Consider the following 21495-nt stretch of genomic DNA (forward strand, 5'->3'; position numbering starts at 1 on the left):
TGTGGCCTCTACATCAGTGACACTAAGGTACACTAGGCACCTGTGTGGCTGAACACTTGCACTCTGCCAGCCAGGGCTTGCTGGAGCTCCCGGTTGCTGGCTGTTTTAAATCCTCTTCCCATTCTCATACTGATCTGTCCAACCTCGGACTTTTTCACTGTCATAGAGCGAGGCCATACATACATGAACTGGAAGACCAGCACTTCACATTCCATTTGAGTAGCCTGCAACCCAATGGTATGAAACATTCAATTCTCCAATTTCAGGTAAAACTGCATACCAACTCTCCTCATCTGCCCAGCTACCGCCACCCTCTCCCCTCAATCCTTCACCCCACCCCGAGTAAAGACCTTTTTTTTCAACAGCCCCCCCCAGTTCCTTCCTCCTCCTCCACTTGCTCATCACCCACTCCTCTTTTCTCCAGGCCCCCTACTTTCTTCCTCCCTTCCCCCCATCCCTCTGGTTCACTATTTCACTTCCCACCTTTCATCCTTCCTTGCATCAGATTCCACCATCTGCACTATTTTGTCTTTTCACCTCCGGCCTTGGCTACTATCCCCACCGTTCTCTTCCTCACCTGATTCAATTGTGAATCAACCCCTTCTTACCTGGATACACCTATCAGTTGCCAGCTCTTGCTCCTTCCCTTCTCTCACATTCTGCCAGCTATCTTCCCTCTGCACCATCAGTCTGAAGACGGATATGAATTACCTAAGAGGAAGTATTGGCATTTTTAAAGGGCTTTAATGTGGATAAATCCCCTGGGCCTAACCAAATACATCCTTGGACCATCATCTTTAATCACAGGTAAAGTCCGAAGACTGGAAGGTGACTAACATTGTATTATTATTTAAGAAGAGGGCAGTAAGGTGAAACCGGGGAACTAAAGGGTGGTAAAGAATGTTGTGAAGATTCTACCAACATTTGGATAGGCACAGACTGACTAGTCATTGTCAGCTTAGCTTTGTGCATGGAATATCATGGCTCACGAATCGGATTGACTTTTTTTGAAGTCACCTAGAGAATTGACAAGGGCAGGATGTTGAATGTTGCCTATATGGACTTTAGCAAGGCCTTTGACAATGTCCCACATGATAGACTAATCTGTAAGGTTAGTATACATAGAATCCAAGGCAAACTGACCAATTGGCTTGGAGAAAGAAATCATTGGGTAATTGTGGAGACGTTTTTCTGATTGGAGGCCTGTGGGCAGTGGAGTGCCATGGAAGTTGGTGCTGGGCTCACCACTGTTCGATATCTACATTAATGATTTGGAGTGACAATGTAATTAACATTGCTGGTAAATTTGCAGATGACATCAAAATTGGTGGTAGAGTGGATAGTGAGGAAGAATATCTAAGTTACAAGAAGATCTAGATCAATTGGGAAGGTGGGCCAAGGAATGACAATGGAATTTAACTCTATGAGGTGTTGCACTTTAATATGTCAAACCAGGCCTTGCACAGTAAATGGTAGACCCATGGAGATTGTTACAGAAGAGAGATCAGGAACTACAGGTACATGGTTCCCTGAATGTGGCGAGTCAGGTTGAGAGAGTGGTGAAGAAAGCAAATGGCACGCTTGTCTTCATTGGGAAAGGTATTGTACAAATGTTGGAACATCATGAAGCAACTGTACATGTTGTTGGTGAGATTACACTATGGGTCAAATTAAGGTGATGAAACTAGCCCAATAAACCAAATTGGAAGACATGGACACAATGGGCCAAAGGGCCAGTTTCTGTGTTGTATAGCTCTATGACGCCATAAATGTGTTTCATACTCAAGAGATGAAATGAATAAAGTGGAAAGCTGATAGGGCTGGATGAAGAGGGATAAAGTACATGTACCCGTACAGGCAGTTGGAATGAACATCCTGTTTCAATGAATTTAATGAGGATTTACTTTTGGAAAGTAGCCATTCTCACCAAGGAAGAGACTGTGCTCTTTTGAGGAAATAATGGATGTTTCGCCGCAAATTAATGGAGGCATTACAATTGATTTCCACACTGCAGTCTGAAGGAAAAATACTTAGGATTTGGGAAACATTATCAGGGAGAAAATGTGCAAAAAATCTAAATGTATTTGATAAAAACATAATTTACATATGCTTTTCCCAGTCTGTGTTCATGTCTATCAACCATGTATCATGCCAATATTTAAACCATGCACTTCAATTTTTGCAATGTGTAAATAAATCAACGTATTCAATGAAAATTTACTTAAACATTTGCATTCCCTTTAGCTATCTAGTTGGTTTGGAAAGCTGTTAAATTTGTCAAGCGGAGCTGGCCTTTTAACAAATCTATACAATATGGAAAGCTGACATTTTATTGATGTTAAGATGTTGTTTTTGCTGATGTGCAGTATGTCTCAGTTGATTTGATCCAATTCTATTGTACTGTACACTTTTGCAGTAGAGAGGATCAAGGTGGAGACTGATGACTTTGGGGGATAAAAACACTAATACTATTGATTTCTTAACCTATCATATTGTGTAAATGTAGTTGAACATATACTTTTTGGTTCCTTGCCCCAGAGGCAGTCTTGATTAAGAAGTGCTCGTTCAATTGCAGTGGAAAGATACGTACACCAATACCTCCTCCTAATGCATTCGTGTCAGGTTTCTAACAAGGTACTGCACACCGGTCCAATCTGCCTTGATAGTTAATAGTAGTGAGTCCATCCATTCAGAAACAGTAACCAAGATAAGACTGTCACTTGGTTTTCTTGCTGCACAGTGAGATAATAGAAAATGTATTTGGGAAAATAAGAATTGGTGCATTTTGAAATTATTTTTACAAATTGGGATAAGACATTGCATCTAGCTCAAAGCAATCTAATCAGCTTGACAATATCTCAGACCAGTATAGATTTTAAAGTTGCACGGCTAAACAGGTTCAGTGGATTGCAAGCTGACTGCAGACCAGCAAGATCTCTGCAGTCATTCTCTATTTGGTTTGCATCCGATTTATTTCAGAAGTTTAGTGACTTTTGGTGGATTTGTCATTCAAGTAAATGCTGATCCCATGTACTGTACACTCCACAATGTGCTCTTATTTAAACTGGGGGGAAAAAAATCACTTAATGTTATGTTATTGTCTCAACACGAAACGTCACCTCTCATGTTTTCCAGAAATGCTGCCCGACCTGCTGAGTTACTCCAGCATTGTGTCTTTTTTGTAAACCAACATCCACAGTTCCTTGTTTCTCCACTATATTATTGTTACAATTTTTGCCTGTGAAATTAACAGTTTGTGCAGCAGGAATGTTTTTCAACTCTACTTGTCCCCTAAGAATTTACAGGCCCATATAATAAGACATTATTAAGATTTTAATGTTCAGCAAAAGGGTCAAATGTCTGACAAGTATCTTTTGTAAAGGGTACGGTACATTTTATTATCGGTAAGGAAAGATTTTGTTACAGTCTATACAGGGACAAATATTTGTTGTTGGTGGTGCAAATGGGCAAGAGGACTTGTTGAATTCAATTGAAAATAGAGATTTATAGACAATAGACAATAGGTGCAGGAGTAGGCCATTCAGCCCTTCGAGCCAGCACCGCCATTCAATGCGATCATGGCTGATCACTCTCAATCAGTACCCCGTTCCTGCCTTCTCCCCATACCCCCTCACTCCGCTATCCTTAAGAGCTCTATCCAGCTCTCTCTTGAAAGCATCCAACGAACTGGCCTCCACTGCCTTCTGAGGCAGAGAATTCCACACCTTCACCACTCTCTGACTGAAAAAGTTCTTCCTCATCTCCATTCTAACCTTTGGGAGATTCTGTACAGAACAGTATGAAAGCAGGCAGGAATCAGTTTTGATCCCTGAAGGGTTTATGTGGGTTATGAGAATAATTGATGTCGCATGCTGCAAGATGTGGAAAGCAGCAAAGATTTTCCTGGCAAAGGTTTAAAAATAGTCATGGATGAATGGCTGCTTTATGCAATAGTGGCAAAGGATAAAAATATTCACCCAACCTGATGGATTCGAAAGACCAGAAGATGATCGGTGCTGGTGGTTTTATTCAATGCTGCCCATTCATAAACTTTAGGGTTTTTAAAGAGGGAAATTACATTAAATAACCATAACAGAACAATAACGCCAAACAGCTATAATACAAGAGCAATGAGTTGCTGTTTTTAAGAGAGCACTTAAAATGATTTAAACCTCACACATTGTTGCTACAATAAAGCCCCTCAAGTATAAACCTTTTTCCCTTATGGAGGAATCACCTCTTTTTTTTCCCCCTTTACATTGCTTACTAAAAAACTAAAGACATAGGATTAAGTAAGGCATGGCTTCTTGCTAAAATACTCTTAATAGGTAATTTCAAAAATGTTGTCGGACTCTTATTTTACAGCATAGAAAAGTGTCTTGAGACAATTTTAAAAAATGCTCTTTCTTTGTAACTGATAAGAGGACCAAATAACAGAAAATGTACTTGTTTACAAACTATCTGTTACTTATCTTTTATTAAATATATAAAAATCTGCTCTCAGGTAGCAATGGATTGTTTCTTTCTCTTTTGCACAGTACGGTGAAGAAAAGGAAAAGCGCCAAGAAGGAGTGATTCTGTAACAGTCTCAAAATCACAAGGTTAAAAACCAGCAAAACAAATGCTACCCAAAACTGTAGCAGTCATATAAAAATATTCTAGTACACAAGCATGTTAATTTTATTTTTAAAGGCTTCAAATTAGAGCCCGTTTCTGAGACACTTGAGAAATTATTCATTCACATCGGAGAGAGTCCTTGTTCCAAGAAGCAATATCCAGATATTTCTTCATCCCATTATTCTTCAGAGAGGAGCTCAAGGAATTCCTCATTTTTTTGTTGGACAGACTGAGTATTACACAATTGTAACCCAAGCAGGTCGGAGATTTATTTGCAGCTTATTGAATGTGCTGATCAAAGTTTTCTTTTCGGCTGTCAGCATGACCTTATTTTCCTTGGCGGCAATGGGTCTGGAAGAAGTTTCCCAAGAAAGTGCGATAACCAGGATCATCAACGTACTCGTTTATGAATTTGTAATTCAGGACTCGCGGTCGTTTCTTTGTCTGAACCTTCTCAGTGGAAAATGTTGCTTCATAGCGCATGTCTGAAGCTGAAGACTAACAAAAAAAGGTATATTATAAGAAATTTAATCATTAGAACATTGCATTGCCTAAAGAAGCATTTTGAGGGAAGGGGGGAAGAGTTAAGGGGGGAAGAGTTAAGAGGGGAAAGGAAGAGTAGTTATTGGTGCCACTTCCCCATTAACATTGTTCTAGGGGTGAGCACTGACCATCAGTTGACCATAAAACTACTGGTAATTTTCTGTAGAATATTACAGAAGCAAGTTGTGCACAAAGCGATTGTATTAAGAATGATGATCCCAAGGATCCAAAGATGGTGACACAGAATTGGAATATACAGTTGAAAATCTGACCCAAGACTTATAAGCAACAGAGCTGCTTTTTTGGGGTCACTTAATCAGTGATTTTGAATAAAGGATTGAATAATAGATCCTTTTTAATATCTGGATTGAAGGATGATTGAGTGACATATATTTCCTGCTCACTTAACCAACAATAAAACATGCTTCACTCCAGAATTACTTGAAACCTCAGTCCAATGTTGCCCTTGGGAAGCAACAAATTAAACAATGCATCAGTCTAAATGAATGTACTTTACATTATTTAGTTAGTTCCCTTTATCTCGTGTTCCTCAGTTTGGTTTGCTATTCATAGTCCTAGCACGGAAACAAGCCCTTCAGCCAAACTAGTCCATGCCGACCAAGATGCCCCACAAAGCTAGATTACCACTTTCCCGCATTTGGCCCATGTCCCACTAAATCTTTCGTATCCATGTATTTGTCCATGTGATTTTTAAATGCTGTTAATAGAACCTGCCTCAATTACTTCCTCTGGCAACTCTTTACATATATCCACCACCCTCTGAGGCAACAAGTTGCCCCTCAGGTCCCTATTAAATCTTTCCCCTCTCACCTTAAACCTATGCTCTCTCGTTCTTGACTCACTTACCCTGAGTAAAATCTGCATTTACCCAAGCTATTCCCCTCATAATTTTATACACCTCGATAAAATTATTCCTTGCAGTGCAGGAGGCTGAGGGTTAAAGTCCTTAATACACTGGAGAAGTTGTGAGAGAATGTTCTGGTAAATGAAAATTCACAGAACAAAAGACAAGCTAATATCGCAAAGGGAGCATAAAAAGGTAATGATAGCTGGAATAGGAAAGTGTACAATACTTAACCATATACCTCTTATAGCGTCAGGGCAGGATAAAATTGTAAAGGTATAAAATTGGTTAGTTCTCTTTATGCATGCAGTATTCATTACAATGTAGATGAATTAAGGGCCTGTCCCACTTAGGCGATTTTAAGGCGACTGGGCTGTCGCCGACAGTTCGCCGTGGTGTCGCGGGCATGATCGTGAGGAGTCTTCAAAGACTCGGCGCGTCGCTGAGAAATTAACCGGATTGAAATTTATCCGCGACAGCTGGCTTGTCGCCAGGTATCGTTGCTTATTGCGGGCGCTGTCGCATGCTGTCCCCAGGTTTGCTAGGTTGTCGCAGATGCGTTTAGAAGCACGTAATATTAAATTAAGTAAAGTCATTTGAAGATACCATAAAATACTTGTGTTTAACCAATTTATTTACCGTCAGGACATTTGACAGGTAGATTGGAGGCGACAGTTTGACGGTCAGATAAGCGTGGGAATTTCGCAATGTTTATGGCCATCAGCGATTACTGTTAAAGTAGGCCCCCAACCCAGATATGCAACCCAGAAACCAGCTATGCATCTCCCATACATTTTCATAGAATGCCCACACACGCACAAAAATCCATTTAACCACGTTTAAAATTAAATTTCTTAATACTGCTATAAGTAAACTGGAAGTCAATCCTGTTTATGCCTGGTTACCGTGAAGCTTGGTTTTCAAGTAACCCGGGCAAGATGTTATATTTCAAAACTCTCAAGTAATTACAGACTTGTCAGTGATTTCAGCGAAAATTAGGACGCCGGAGAAGCATTGATAAGTGTGGGAATTTTGCGATGTTTCCGAAGACGGTGTAATCTCTTAGCCAGGTGCTCGTTTCACAAAAAAAATAACTTGTATCGACCTGACTTGGCATTGTCGTGGTCATTGTCGTAGGGTAAAAGAAAATGTCGGCGATCTGCTACGACTTTGACAGTCGCCTAAAAAATCGCCTACGTGGGACAGGCCCTTAAATGTCATAAATAACAAAAATGGGTGACATCTGATAGCTATTACAGAAACATGGTTGGAAGATCAGTGATATGGGAGATCAGTGAGACATGTCCAGCAGGCCAGGCTGTAGTAATGGAGAGAAAACCTTAGTGAAAAATTAGACTGGATGACATGCAGTAGAATGACTTGGAAGGAAAAGAGAGTTATTTAAAACTGGAGAATTGGATATTGAGTTAAGAAGGCTGCAACTTGCCCAGGTTGAACATGAGATGTTGGACCTCACTGTAAACAGTACAGGAGGCCACCAACCAAAAGGTTAGAGCAGGAATAGGAGAATTAAAATGGCAGGGTACAGAATACTCAGGATCACTCCAATAGACTAAAAACAGATTCTCCCTTCAGGGCATTGTGACCGAAGTGTGAACACCTAATGCAACACATTAGATTTGAAGAAATAGATGTGAATCTCTGGTTTATCTGCAAAGATTGCCCGAGTCCCTGGGTAGTGGGAAAGAAAGAGGTGAAAGAATAGGTGTTGCAGTTCCTGCACATACATTACAGAGACTTGGTAAATCAATGAGCAGTAATAGTGTAGAATATATACTCCCCATCTGGGCAAGTTGCAGCCTTCTAGACTCAATATTAATGAAGGGAAAGATGGCTTTGAAAGCCTGCAAAGGGAAGGAGAGTGTGTCTTGAGGTTGGAATCTTGTTGGAAATTGGAAAGATAATTCTTTGAATACAGAAGTTGGGAACATGAAAGATGAAGACTAGGGATTTTATCTCCTTCTGTCTCTAATTATCATCTTTTAAAGTGTTACGTTGACAATTCTGGTAGAATGCACTATCTCTGACATTTCCTTAGTTCTCTCTCTGCAGCTTGAACTAAGTTTATTTCCTATTGATGCTGCTTGAATCATTGAGTGCTTTTAGCCAAAATTTGTAGGTTTAGCTCCAATATGTTCATCTAACACCATAATGTCCCAACGAGCTTTACACGTGAAATATGACTAATTCAGCTTAAACCTATGTAGTTTCAATAATTATTGGTTAACATCTTTCTAATTGTGGAAGGGGAAGGATGCCAAGCAGTTACCAAAATAGATTCTTCTGGCTCAGGATTAGTGGAACCTCAGAAAGAGAAATGTTAACCATTTTGCTTTCCACCGATGCTGCCTGACCTACTGAGTGTTTTCAGCATTTACACTTCTGCAGATCTTAATTTACATCAATGGTTCTATGTGAGGAAGTGCAACGGAATCAAGTAAATTTGCCTATGAATGATAGAAAAAGCGAAATGACATTAAAATGTGTTGAACGCGGACAGTGGACATTTGATCGTACAAAAGGGCAACATTTTCACATTTTGAATGATGTTGAACTAATTAAGATTCAGACAAGATCCTCAAAGCCATAATTACCAAAGTCGATATGATGAACTACACAACCAATTGCAGAATACAAGTCATGATCAAGCCAAAGTAAAATTTTGTTAATCCGCATGTTTTGGAGCTATGGTGGTGTCAGATCAGCAAATTTGGAAGCTATTAATTTACCTTTCTGTTTATGATATATAAATTCTCTAGTTAAGCCTAGAAATTTTCAGGGAATGAGTAAATCCAGGGCTCAGATGGGTAGAAAGGAGCACCAGAATCAGCAGAGGGATAATGGATTATCAGAGTTTTACGATACCCAGCTCTGCTTGGACCATAGAAGGTGTACCGAGGCAGAATAGGGGCTCTGAGAAATAGAAGGACAAGTGCAGAGAAAAGCTATTGCATGCCTTTTAGTGTCAATAGACAATAGGTGCAGGAGTAGGGCATTCAGCCCATCGAGCCAGCACCGCCATTCAATATGATCATGGCTGATCATTCACAATCAGTACCCCGTTCCTGCCCTCTCCCCATACCCCCTGACTCTGCTATCATTAAGAGCTCTATCAAACTCTCTCTTGAAAGCATCCAGAGAATTGGCCTCCACTGCCTTCTGAGGTAGCGAATTCCACAGATTTACAACTCTCTGAGTGAAAACGTTTTTCCTCATCTCCGTTCTAAATGGCCTACCCCTCATTGTTAAACTGTGGCCCCTGATTCTGGACTCCCCCAATATTGGAAACATGCTTCCTGCCTCTAGCGTGTCCAATCCCTTAATAATCTTATATGTTTCAATAAGATCCCCTCTCATCCTTCTAAATTCGTGGATACAAGCAGACCATCAGGCCCTGGGGATTTATCAGCCTTCAGTCCCATCAGTCTACCCAACCATTTCCTGCCTAATGTAAATTTCCTTCAGTTCCTCCGTCACCCTAGAACCTCTGTCCACTAGTACAAGAAAGTTTGTTAAAGGTGAATATATTGCAAAATCACTCTGAAATAGTCATCTTACGTGAAATTAAATAGTGAGCTACAACAAAGAAACACAAATTCAGACAAGTAAATTTAAAATGAGGATATAATAGATTATTGACACTGACAGATGGCATTCACTTGTCTTAAAGGCAAAATGTGTGAAATAATGAGATATAACGGTGGGAGTAGGAGTAAAGTGTTCATGTTGTTCTTGATGAGTGCCAGTTAAACAAATGTGCCAGTCCTTGCCCTGTTCTCCTGAACCATCTAAACGCTTGGGTTAAAGATTGAAAAAAAAATGCTGGAGTAACTCAGCGGGTCAGGCAGCATCTCTGGTGAAAATGGATAGGTGACGTTCCTTGCTGGGACCATTCTCCGGGCACCAATCCATTTTCTCCAGAGATACTGTCTAACTGGCTGAGTTACTCCAACATTTTGTGTGTCTCTTTGGTATAAAGCATCATCTGCAGTTCCTTTTTATTACATATTGCTTAGTGCATATCAGTTTTTGAATTACTGGAAAACCTAAATTTCACTACACTGAAAGGTTCTGGGTCAATGCAGCAGGGTCAGTAAATAATTTGTCTAGTACACTTTTATTTTGCAAATTTTAGTCCATACAATGGTCAAAATATTTTATGAGTTTACTTACTAGTCGTGATTTAACCCGTTTTGGCAGTTCTTCATTTAACAGGTAGACATCTTCACGTTTTACTACAAGTTGGGAGCCATCTTCGAACTCAACCTGCAAAAGTGATTTTAGATTAGCTATGAGATTAATGACATGAACCTAAATCATTTTACTTTATATATGTTATCTTGGATAATTTTCAATTCACGCACGATACAGGACATTGAACAGTACAGGTAGACACAAAATGCTGGAGTAACTCAGCGGGTCAGGCAGCATCTCGGGAGAGAAGGAATGGGTGACGTTTCGGTCGAGACCCTTCTTCAGACTGATGTCAGGGACAAAGATAAAATGTAGTCGGAGACAGGAAGATTTGTGGGAGAACTGGGAAGGGGGAGGGGATAGAGAGGGAAAGCAGGGACTATCTGAAGTTAGAGAAGTCAATGTTCATATCACTGGGGTGCAAACTACCCAAGCGAAATATGAGGTCCTGTTCCTCCAATTTGTGCTGGGCCTCACTCTGACATTGGAGGAGACCCAGGACAGAAAGGTCAGATTGGGAATGGGAGGGGGAGTTAAAGTGCTGAGCCACCCGGAGTTCAAGTAGGTTAAGACAGACTGAGTGGAGGTGTTCAGCGAAACAATCGCCGAGGTGCACCTCCTCCAACCTCATCTACTGTACAGAGGTGCACCTGCACCTCCTCTATCCTCATCCTCTGTATCCACTGTTCCATGTGTCAACTTCTCTACATCGGCGAGACCAAGCGCATGCTCGGCGATCGTTTCGCTGAACACCTCCGCTCAGTCCGTCTTAACCTACTTGATCTCCCGGTGGTTCAGCACTTCAACTCCCCCTCCCATTCCCAATCTGACCTTTCTGTCCTGAGCCTCCTCCATTGTCAGAGTGAGGCCTAGCGCAAATTGGAGGAACAGCACCTCATATTTCTCTTGGGTAGTTTACACCCCAGCGGTATGAATATTGACTTCTCTAACTTCAGATAGTCCCTGCTTTCCCTCTCTATCCCCTCCCCTTCCCAGTTCTACCACTAATCTTCCTGTCTCCAACTACATTCTATCTTTGTCCTGCCCCCTCCCCTGACATCAGTCTGAAGAAGGGTCTCGACCCGAAATGTCAACCATTCCTTCTCTCCCGAGATGCTGCCTGACCCGCTGAGTTACTCCAGCATTTTGTCTACCTTCGATTTAAACCAGCATCTGCAGTTTTTTTCCTACACATTGAACAGTACAGCTCAGGTGCAGACCCTTTGGCCTACGGGTGATGAGTGAGGAGTATTTGGCTTCTGACAACATGTAGTCAACAACCTGCTAAATTTTAAAGAATGGAGGTTCATCAACTATACTTGTCAGGTCTATTGGTGACAGAAGCCTGAATGAAGGAAAGAATTGATTGACCTGCTTCATCAAATAGAATGCATCTGGCAGCTGTTTAATGTATTCTCTATTTTGAACGTGTGTTAAATCACAATATCTCCTAAGTAATTATCTTACAAAAATATATACAATCCAATTTTATTTGAAACTTTTCCCTCTTGCTAACATTTGGAAGTGGCATGAAATTAACTGGCAGCCAACAAAATAGGGTATTTTGTTACAATACTAATTGTTGATTTCCATTAGACTTTCTTTCCTTTCACACTTGCCATACCACATCAGTACAAAAAAAGTAACTGACACAAAAAGCTGGAGCAACTCAGCGGGCCAGGCAGCATCTCTGGGAGAGAAGGAATGGGTGACGTTTCAGGTTGAGACCCTTCTTCAGACCCAAATCGTCACCCATTCCTTCTCTCAGGAGATGCTGCCTGTACTGCTGAGTTGCTCCAGCTTTTTGTGTCTATCTTTGGTTTAAACAGCATCTGCAGTTCCTTCTTACACAAAAAAGAGTCATACTGGCTATTGAAACTGAACGAGAAAATCAGCAGAATTAAATGGCATCATGTTTTGGAACATCTGCAATGCTAGGAAAAGGAACATATGTATGCATTTTTTAAGAGATTGATATAACTGATTAAGGCGAACTGACAAAATATGTAAATGGAATTACTGATTATTGTGAATATTATCATTCTCTCCAGAATCCAATAAAAATTACAATATTGTTGACAAATTAACATGGTGCAAATATTTTTACACATCTTACCACTGCAGCTATTATTTAGTGTGTAAACCTTTAATATCTGGCAGAGATTCAGTATTTTTAAGTAAATGAACATAATTCAAATTAATTTTAAGCAATATTGGTTATTCAACCAAATACAATTGATAGCTTCAGTAGGAACAAAGGATAATTCGCCTTTTGTATTTACATTACTTCTTTACAGCTTGCCCATATCCATGAGTCAAAAATCAAAATTAATATATACTTCAAGCAAGACTCCAAGCACAATTTTCCATTTCAGTGAAGCTGGTTGTTTTCCATTTTGGAAAATAACTTTCATCATTTGTCTTGATAAACCAAAAATTGCAGCAGAAAAAAAACAACACACCCCTTTGTTTAAATAAATTGGCTTAGAAGTGAGTTACAGACATTATATTTTGATTTTAGTTATCATTAAAAAAAATTGTGTGACATGCTTTTAAACAGATTTTACAATTTACAATTTTAAATTAGAATACTTAAAATTAGATTAAAAAAAAATAATATTTCGTAATTAACAAAGCGGTTGAATTAATTGAATAGGAAATTACTCAGCAATATACAACTTTACCTGGAATCCCAATGCTCTAATGTATTTATTATCCCACAAAATAGTGCATACGTCTGAAAATAATATTTTAAAACATCTTAAGAACAAATTCCACATTATCATTTACAAGGTGGCAGTCCTTGGGCAATGTAATTTATTGAACAAGTCAATCGCAATTGCTCAAAGATAACCTCAAAACTGGCTTTGTTATATTTTCTGATCACCAAAATATAATTAACACTGCTGAATACAAAATACTAAAACAATTATGACCTAGTCTTTAAAATGTAAACTTCTGTCTTTTGTGTCACGTCGCATTTTGATTAGAATCAATTTCCAAAACATGCACATGTTTTGCTTTTGTTAGCATAACTGATATTTAAAGAGATAAAGAAAATATTCTAAAACTGTCATTATAACAAAAATGTATAAATGTAGATCTCATGAAGATGGAAATGGTGAGGAATTAGCCTCAGTGCTCAACTGATGCTATTGAATGATTACATTAATGTGAATATTACACTGATACATTGTAAGCAAAAATATACGATAGTGTAAGAAAATGCATGACAAGACTTGGAGTGATGTGGTTTTCTTTTGTGCTAGCTTTTGAACCAGTAATGACTCCCTCACATTCCAACAGCCAAAAACTTGGCATAGTCACACATTTACAACAGGAGCTTGGGAGTACAATGGACTAAACCCACATGCCAGCAGTACCATAGCAACTCAAAATACTTCAATGCAGTCAAAAGCTTCAACTGGAGGAATATCACAATTAAAGCTGCATGCAGGTGTACACAAATGGGCTCTCAGATGCACGGGTTTGTATGGTGTTACAAACTGATGTGCAAATACAACTCTTAACAAATGTTTAATGAAGATTATGCACCTCTTTGTTAAATGGACCTCGACACGCTGTGCAGTTAATTTACAATAGAAACTGATTACATTGAAAATGTAACAGCACTTACATATTTTCCCATTTAGGTTACAGATCTTTAAAAGAAAACCATTAGCGAATAATGACCAGGCACAGTGTAAAAAAAAGTGTAAAGATATTAACTTTCTATTTAAATATGACCTGTTAAGTAGACAAACCAAAAAATCTTCATTGTGATTAATAATGAATTGCAAGATACGGTTTTGTTGTTGAACAGACCAGTGGTCTGAGTTTGTGGAATAATATGGACAGGGCATATCATATCATATCATATATATACAGCCAAAAACAGGCCTTTTCGGCCCTCCAAGTCCGTGCCGCCCAGCGATCCCCGTACATTAACACTATCCTACACCCACTAGGGACAATTTTTACATTTACCCAGCCAATTAACCTACATACCTGTACGTCTTTGGAGTGTGGGAGGAAACCGAAGATCTCGGAGAAAACCCACGCAGGTCACGGGGAGAACGTACAAACTCCTTACAGTGCAGCACCCGTAGTCAGGATCGAACCTAAGTCTCCGGCGCTGCATTCGCTGTAAAGCAGCAACTCTACCGCTGCGCTACCGTACCGCGCAAACAAGTATTTTTGACTCATTGAAAATTAGTATTTTCCTTGTAGATTGATAAAGATGCACAGCTGGAGAATAAATTGCTTGTTTAAACCATTATTTTTTCAATTAACAGTATGAACAAAATTATATGTGCTATAATCATCACCCAACCACCTACTCTCTTTCTGAGCCAACATCTTTACAAGGTACAAACAAATAACCTGTCATTCGTACCTCAGCTAACACTGGTCGAGTAAAGCACATCGCCCCCTAAAGTGACAAGATGTGGCTACTATTGGGTTGGCAAGATGTGGCTACTATTGTGTGGGCAAGAGGTTCTTTCAAACAAATAAACTGCACAATTACTCTCACCTATCTTTTTAGAAACCATTACATTACAGAAATAGTTTCTTCAAGGACTATTGCAAAAATAAAAAGCAGGAGGTAATGCTACATTTTTGTACAGAAAAACTCCCAAACTAAACTGCATTTTCAATCCTTGGCAAGATTCAAAGCTGGAGAGAGCACAAAAGATTGAAGATGTGACCTACATATGTTACTCTCTTGTGACATCTAGTTACATGGTAAAATGCCAAGTAGGTTGTCACAATGTTTTACCACAATGCGAATGCTATGCCAAGTTAACTGTGCGAACTAATGCTGCAAGCGACATGCCTGTGCATAACACATTTGTTGAATTTGTAGCATCAAATGAATGCCATGAAATATTGTAATCCAACACACACACTGTATTCAAGCCTTAAAAGTCCGTGTAGAATAAAGAGTTTTTCCTTAAAAACAGAGAAAGATTTTATTTTCAGAATCACCGTATAATGTAACGATATCAGGATCTACAGTTCAATGCCACTTCAGGCAATCCTTGCATGAATCAGTCCTATTCTCCCACTTACCTTATCCCTCTCACACGCCCAACAATTCCCCTGGTTCACCTGCCAGCACCTACATTAGGGACAATTTAGATCAGCCAATGGTTTCGTGAAGAACATGCAATCTTTGCAAAAACAATGCCCAAGGTAAGGATTGAACCTGGGTTGCTGGAACTGTGCAGTGACACAGTGACTGCTCTGTTGTCCCCATAATTCTGAGAAGTTTTGGGAAGCAACATCATTGTCAGCGATAGTTTACTTCAAATTCAAAACAAGCAGGTGCCTGATATCCCGAAATATAAATCCTTCCCATTATGGCTACTCTGTCTTGGGTCAGTGATAACATATTTGTTTCTGAATCACAAGATCGATTGGTCAAGTAGAGCCCAGGACTTTAACACATAATCTAGGTTGTCACATTGTGCATTATAAGTAATATTCTGCATTGTTGGTGCATTGATGGAACTTTAGAGAGGGTTTAGACCAGTATTATCTGACAGCTCAGTTGGGCATGATTTTTTTCCACTCTTTGAAGAAGGCTGAGAAATTAGGTGAACATTATGTCATTGACATCTGACACCATCCTTTGTATTATTTCATTACTTCATTTGCCTGCACAATTTATAGGGATGTCAATAATGAACCAGTTGAAAAGGACTTTTTGGCTTCACTATTATCTGATGCTGTAATTCAGCCATGATTGATGACATGCTCAGTCAGCACGATTCCAACATTGCAGGATTTCACAGGCCGAGAGAGACACAGTGTACTCAACAGCCCTTCACTACTCACACACTCCTCCCAGTTAACACTGCTGTCTCACTGCTCCAAGGAAGCAGTCTGATTCTTGAGTTGTATGAGTGGAGTTTACATGCCCTATGACCACGTGAATTACTCAAACATCCAAAATATTAGATATTATGGATTTATCCTTTGTATAGTGATAAATAAAAGGGAAGAAAATATTGCAGCGGTACATGGAAATAAGGAGTGGGACTCTTGGGATTGGTTTTCTGGAAGCTGGTATGGTGAGATGAGTCAATCAGTAGTCTCCTACATCCTGGTAAGTACCAATCTTTCCCCTGTTATTTTCCCCTTTATCCCCACAACCTTTTTGATTATGATCCAGTATTATCTTAGTCTAGAAAAATCATAGGGCTGCAGATGCTGGCAGTCTGAAATGAAAATTCAGGATGGGACAAAGTAGATATCTAGAGATACAGCTTGAAAATAGGCCCTTTGAGTCCATGCCAACCATCAAACACCCGTTCACACAACTTCTATGTTGTCCCATTTCGCATCTACTCCCCACACACTCGGGGCAATATATAGAGACTAAGTGACCTTTGGGATGTGGGATGAAACCGGAGCACCCAGAGAAAACCCACGTGGTCACAGGGAGAACGTGCAAACTCTACAGACAGCACCAGAAGTCAGGATCAAACCCGGATCTCTGTTGGTGTGCAATTAGCTAGTTGGTCTTTTTGATGTGCACACACTTTCCATGCCATATTTTGAAGTGTGGAGCAGAGTTACAGCAGGATGGTTAAAGAGCCAATGCAACATCTGCCCTTTCACCTCCTCCCTTTCCACCATTCAGGAAATTTCCTGTCACTTTAATTCTTCATCCCACTCCAATATTTCTGACCATAGCCTCCATTATCAGTTCCAGGAGCCCCATTGAAACCCTGAGGAACAGCACCTCATTTTCCGTGTGGACATGTTGCTGCCTTCTAGATTATAGACAATAGACAATAGACAATAGGTGCAGGAGGAGGCCATTCGGCCCTTCGAGCCAGCACCGCCATTCAATGTGATCATGGCTGATCATTCTCAATCAGTACCCCGTTCCTGCCTTCTCCCCATACCCCCTGACTCCGCTATCCTTAAGAGCTCAATCCTGCTCTCTCTTGAATGCATTCAGAGAATTGGCCTCCACTGCCTTCTGAGGCAGAGAATTCCACAGATTCACAACTCTGACTGAAAAAGTTTTTCCTCATCTCAGTTCTAAATGGCCTACCCCTTATTCTTAAACTGTGGCCCCTTGTTCTGGACTCCCCCAACATTGGGAACATGTTTCCTGCCTCTAACGTGTCCAACCCCTTAATATTCTTATACGTTTCGATTAGATCTCCTCTCATCCTTCTAAATTCCAGTGTATACAAAACTGAATTTCAGAGAAGTTGGGGTTTTTTGTTTTGTTTGTACAAGAAATGACAAGTTCTGCTGTGAAATTAGACACTTCCAATACGAGCTTATTTTTCTCCCTCTCTGCAGACACTGGCTATTCTACTGGTAATTTCTAGCATTCTCTTTAGTTTTTCAGTTCTGACCTGCAACAGCTTTCACACGTCCATTTGTTTACTGTCTTTCTTGCAATGCTCTCATTATTCTATCAATCAACCTTCTCAATAACAGAGAAATTAGCTTAGCAACCCTCGACTCACCCTATTGAAGATACTCGCTTCTCAACCATCCTTCCCCAACTCCCCACAATTTAAAACTTGTTTTCTCATTCCCTCAGTTCCAATAAGGGGTCTTTGATCTGAAAATTAAATATGTTTCTCTTCCACTGATGCTGCTTGACCTGGTGAATGAATCACATAATCCTGCCCACATGGTCATTTCACTTCTGCCATCGGGAAGCAGGTATAAGGAGCCTAAAAACTGTCACATCCAGATTCAAGAGCAGGTTCTTGCCTTCAAGCAAAGGCTATTAAACACTGCAACCTCCAACTAAGCTCCTAACTACATCAACTTGGGTGTATTGTTTTTGACTTTGCACTGTTACTGTGTGTTTTTATAACTTTTTTGTTTTTTATTATGGTATTTTAAAGTACTATGTTTACATATCTGTTGTGCTGCTGCAAGTAAGAATTCATTTTCACATTGCAATAAAACACTCTTGACTCTCTTGACTGTTGAATGCTTCCTGCATTTTTAAAGATTATTTTTAACCATCCTGCTCAAACAGCTCCATACTTCAAAAAATGGCCCTTGGCATAGAACATGTGTGCACAACATCAAAATATCATTTAGCTGGTGGCATGCAATTATTGTACTTTAAACCTTTTCATACTGAATATTAAAAAGTATTTGCAAATTGAAACAGTTTCACAAAGACATTAAATTATTCAATAAAGAATTATGTGCACATTGTTTTGCTAACTTTGGCCTGGACAGAACAAAGTAACAAGAGGATCCTCAAAAATCAATCAACCCACTCATATGTCGTTCAAAAATGTAACTATCTGTCATGACTGGAACCGTGCCAAATATTACTCACCTGGTACATGTAAACGATGTTAGATGATACAAATTTGGCACCATAGAGTAGTCCATCAGTCCATCTCACCTGGACTACTTCTCCCTCTGCTGGAGGACCAAGTTCCAAGCAATTTTTACTCTACAAAAGTCAAGATAAAAAAGAACATTTTTTTATTATTCTTAACATGCCATTCTTTACCTTGTATCACAACATTAGAGTGAAATATTTGTGAAATATTTGAGATAAAAATGAAAAGGGCTCGACACTCTAAGATTTTGAAATGTGTCAAAAGCACACTTTGATTGCTCAACATCTGCATACACATACACATCTCATACAATAAAATTACATTCCTTCTATTGTTGCAGCCTCTCATGCCACCAGCTTTTCCCTGCCCAGCTTCGATCTCCATCAACCCCTTAGAATGCCCTCAATGAGAAACTAAAACATTAACACAAATGATACAATCCAACAATTGAAATTACATAAAAATCTTCAGGTAAAGATATGAGATATACAGTGTCTGATTGAATCTTTGTAAAAAAATCCCAGAAAATATTGGGAGTACTTTGTATAAGAAGGAATTGCAGATTCTGGTTTACAACGAAGATAGACACAAAATGCTGGAGTAACTCAGTGGGTAAGCAGCATCTCAGAGACTCTCTGGAGATAGGAATAGGTGATGTTTCGGGTGGAGATCCTTCATCAGACTGAGTCTCTGAGATGCTGCCTTATCCGCTGAGTTACTCCAACATTTTGTATCTATATTGGGAATACTTTGTTGAACTTTCATTAGGTTACCTTCATAAATATTGCATGATTTGTTGAACATATCCCACAGTTTCTGCTATTGTATTGGAATTACAACACATTCAGTATTTTGCTTTAAGCTAATAACTGCATCAGTCTCTTTCTTTTGAAAATTCACAGTAATCAACATTTCCTGCAGCTTCAAGCGTGTTCTTCTTTATGTACACACAGAGTTTTACCATATGCGAGTCGTTCTTGATGACACAAGATGAAAAATGCTATTAATGCTGCGGAGCAGACAGCCACACCTACATGTTTAACCAGAATAATATAAACTGTGGACTAGTGCTAGTGGTCACACCTGTTAAAACTAATTACAGGCAACCCCTGCATTACGGCCTTTCGGGTTATGGAAATTTGCCCTTAGGAATCCACAAGTCACTACCCAAAAATTTGTCATACCCCTAGAATACAATTCACTCAAGCAATTTAAGTGAAAAAAATAAATATACACAATGTTTTTTTCAACTTGTGTTTCTTGACAGATGCACAAATATTGCACTTGGAAAAAACAGGATATAGACTTTTTTCTAGGAACGCACCTCCTCCATTACTCGGAGCTTGCCTGTACTAATGTTTAGAGGATGAGCCATAAAATTAATCCAGTCCATGTACCGGCCCTCAATGAAGCTTTGATTCTTAAGAACTGGAATTTATTCTGAAACAGCCCTCACGACGATTACAAACAATGAAGAATAGTTCTCCAAACATCTAGAGGTCCTTCGTTGTAGAACATGATTGGTTATTGACTTTCCCCTAACTCTCAGTCTGAAGAAGTGTCTCGACCCGAAACATCACCCAATCCTTTTCTCTAGAGATGATGTTTGACCTGCGGAGTTACTCCAGTTTCTTGTGTCTATCATGGGTTATTGATTTTTCCCCGTCCCCAGAAACGGTCCTTACTTACAGCGAGATGCAAATAACTCAGAACTCAGATTCAGAGAGTAAAGAGCAGATTGTCTGACATAAAACACATCATTTTTATAATACATTAGCTGGTACACATGATGCTTCATTAAATGGATGCAGGAATATCGCACATGAGACGATAATAACAAACATATATATATATATCTCCAACAACTTAGTACAGTGCGAGGAACAATGTACACTCGGTGGGCAGTGTTTCTGTGTTGTATATGCTTTGTAAACAGTTTATTCTGAATGTTCTTCAGGTAAGAGGCAAAATGCTTGTCACAGGTGCAACAGCTGACTGTTGAAGACAACTTACGATTGTAGCAGATAATAAAGTGGGGGGGGGGGGTTCTGACCATAGGAATTAACTAGATCTGGCCATTCGGCCCACCATGACAGCTCAATAAGATCAGCACCATCTTCCTGCACTAGCCCTTTGATTCCCTTCATGACTAAAAAATCCTCTATCTTAAATATACTCAGTGACTGAGCTTTCACAGCTGTCTACACAAGAAGATTTCCCACTCAATGAAGACATTTCTTCTCAACCATCTCCTGAACAAATAACCCCTTATTTTGTCACTGTGGCCGGATCTAGACTGGCTCCCCAAATAGGGGAAACATCTGCTTGTATCCTGTCAAAGCCCATAATAATCTTGTAGATTTAAATGTGATCACCACTCAAACTTCTAAACTCAAGAGAGTCACAACCAGTCTGCTTATACTCCCCTCATACGATCAACCCGCCATGCTGAATGCAATCCGGTCAATCTTTACTGACCTCTCTCTAACATAAACCTATATTGCTGTAGGTAGGGAGACCAGACACGTACACAATATTCCAGATGCCATTTCACAGGGTATAATATTTTGGAGAAAGGCGTGTCTATTCTTGTACTCAAATGCCCTTGAAATAAAGACCAGCCTCCTGTCTGCTTTCCTAATTGTTTGTTGAACTCATATATTAACATCCCATGATTTCGGCACAAAGACATCTGAACATCAACAATCTCTGTCATATCTCACATCTAGATTTAATTTGAAATGCAGATCTAGGCTTCCCAGTCTAGCTTGCTCAAGCCCCCAGGGAGAGGATAAAGATGACAAGAAAAAAGGAATAATAATTAAGAGTATAGTCAGCACGCTACCTGCTCTGCCTAAATGCATGCCAGAAATTCTCAAAAATCATGGGGCAGGCCCAGCTCCTTTAAAG

At 39.7% G+C, this 21495-nt stretch overlaps 1 protein-coding gene across 3 annotated transcripts in view; it reads right to left on the reverse strand.

Moving 5' to 3' along the window:
• Positions 1-2690: 2690 nt before the first annotated feature.
• LOC144591911 (lysine-specific demethylase 4C-like) overlaps positions 2691-21495 on the reverse strand; it is a 265572-nt gene continuing 246767 nt past the window's right edge. For all 3 annotated transcript variants that reach the window (XM_078395927.1, XM_078395926.1, XM_078395928.1), the window contains exons 20-22: positions 18576-18695; positions 10220-10312; positions 2691-5115 (exon numbers count right to left, since the gene is read on the reverse strand). In XM_078395927.1, coding sequence (XP_078252053.1) covers positions 4945-5115; positions 10220-10312; positions 18576-18695 — 384 coding nt within the window. In that variant the 3' untranslated portion in view covers positions 2691-4944. The remainder of the gene's footprint in view (positions 5116-10219; positions 10313-18575; positions 18696-21495) is intronic.

Source organism: Rhinoraja longicauda, chromosome 3 (assembly GCF_053455715.1).
Source record: "Rhinoraja longicauda isolate Sanriku21f chromosome 3, sRhiLon1.1, whole genome shotgun sequence".
NCBI classification, from domain to species: Eukaryota; Metazoa; Chordata; class Chondrichthyes; order Rajiformes; family Arhynchobatidae; genus Rhinoraja; species Rhinoraja longicauda.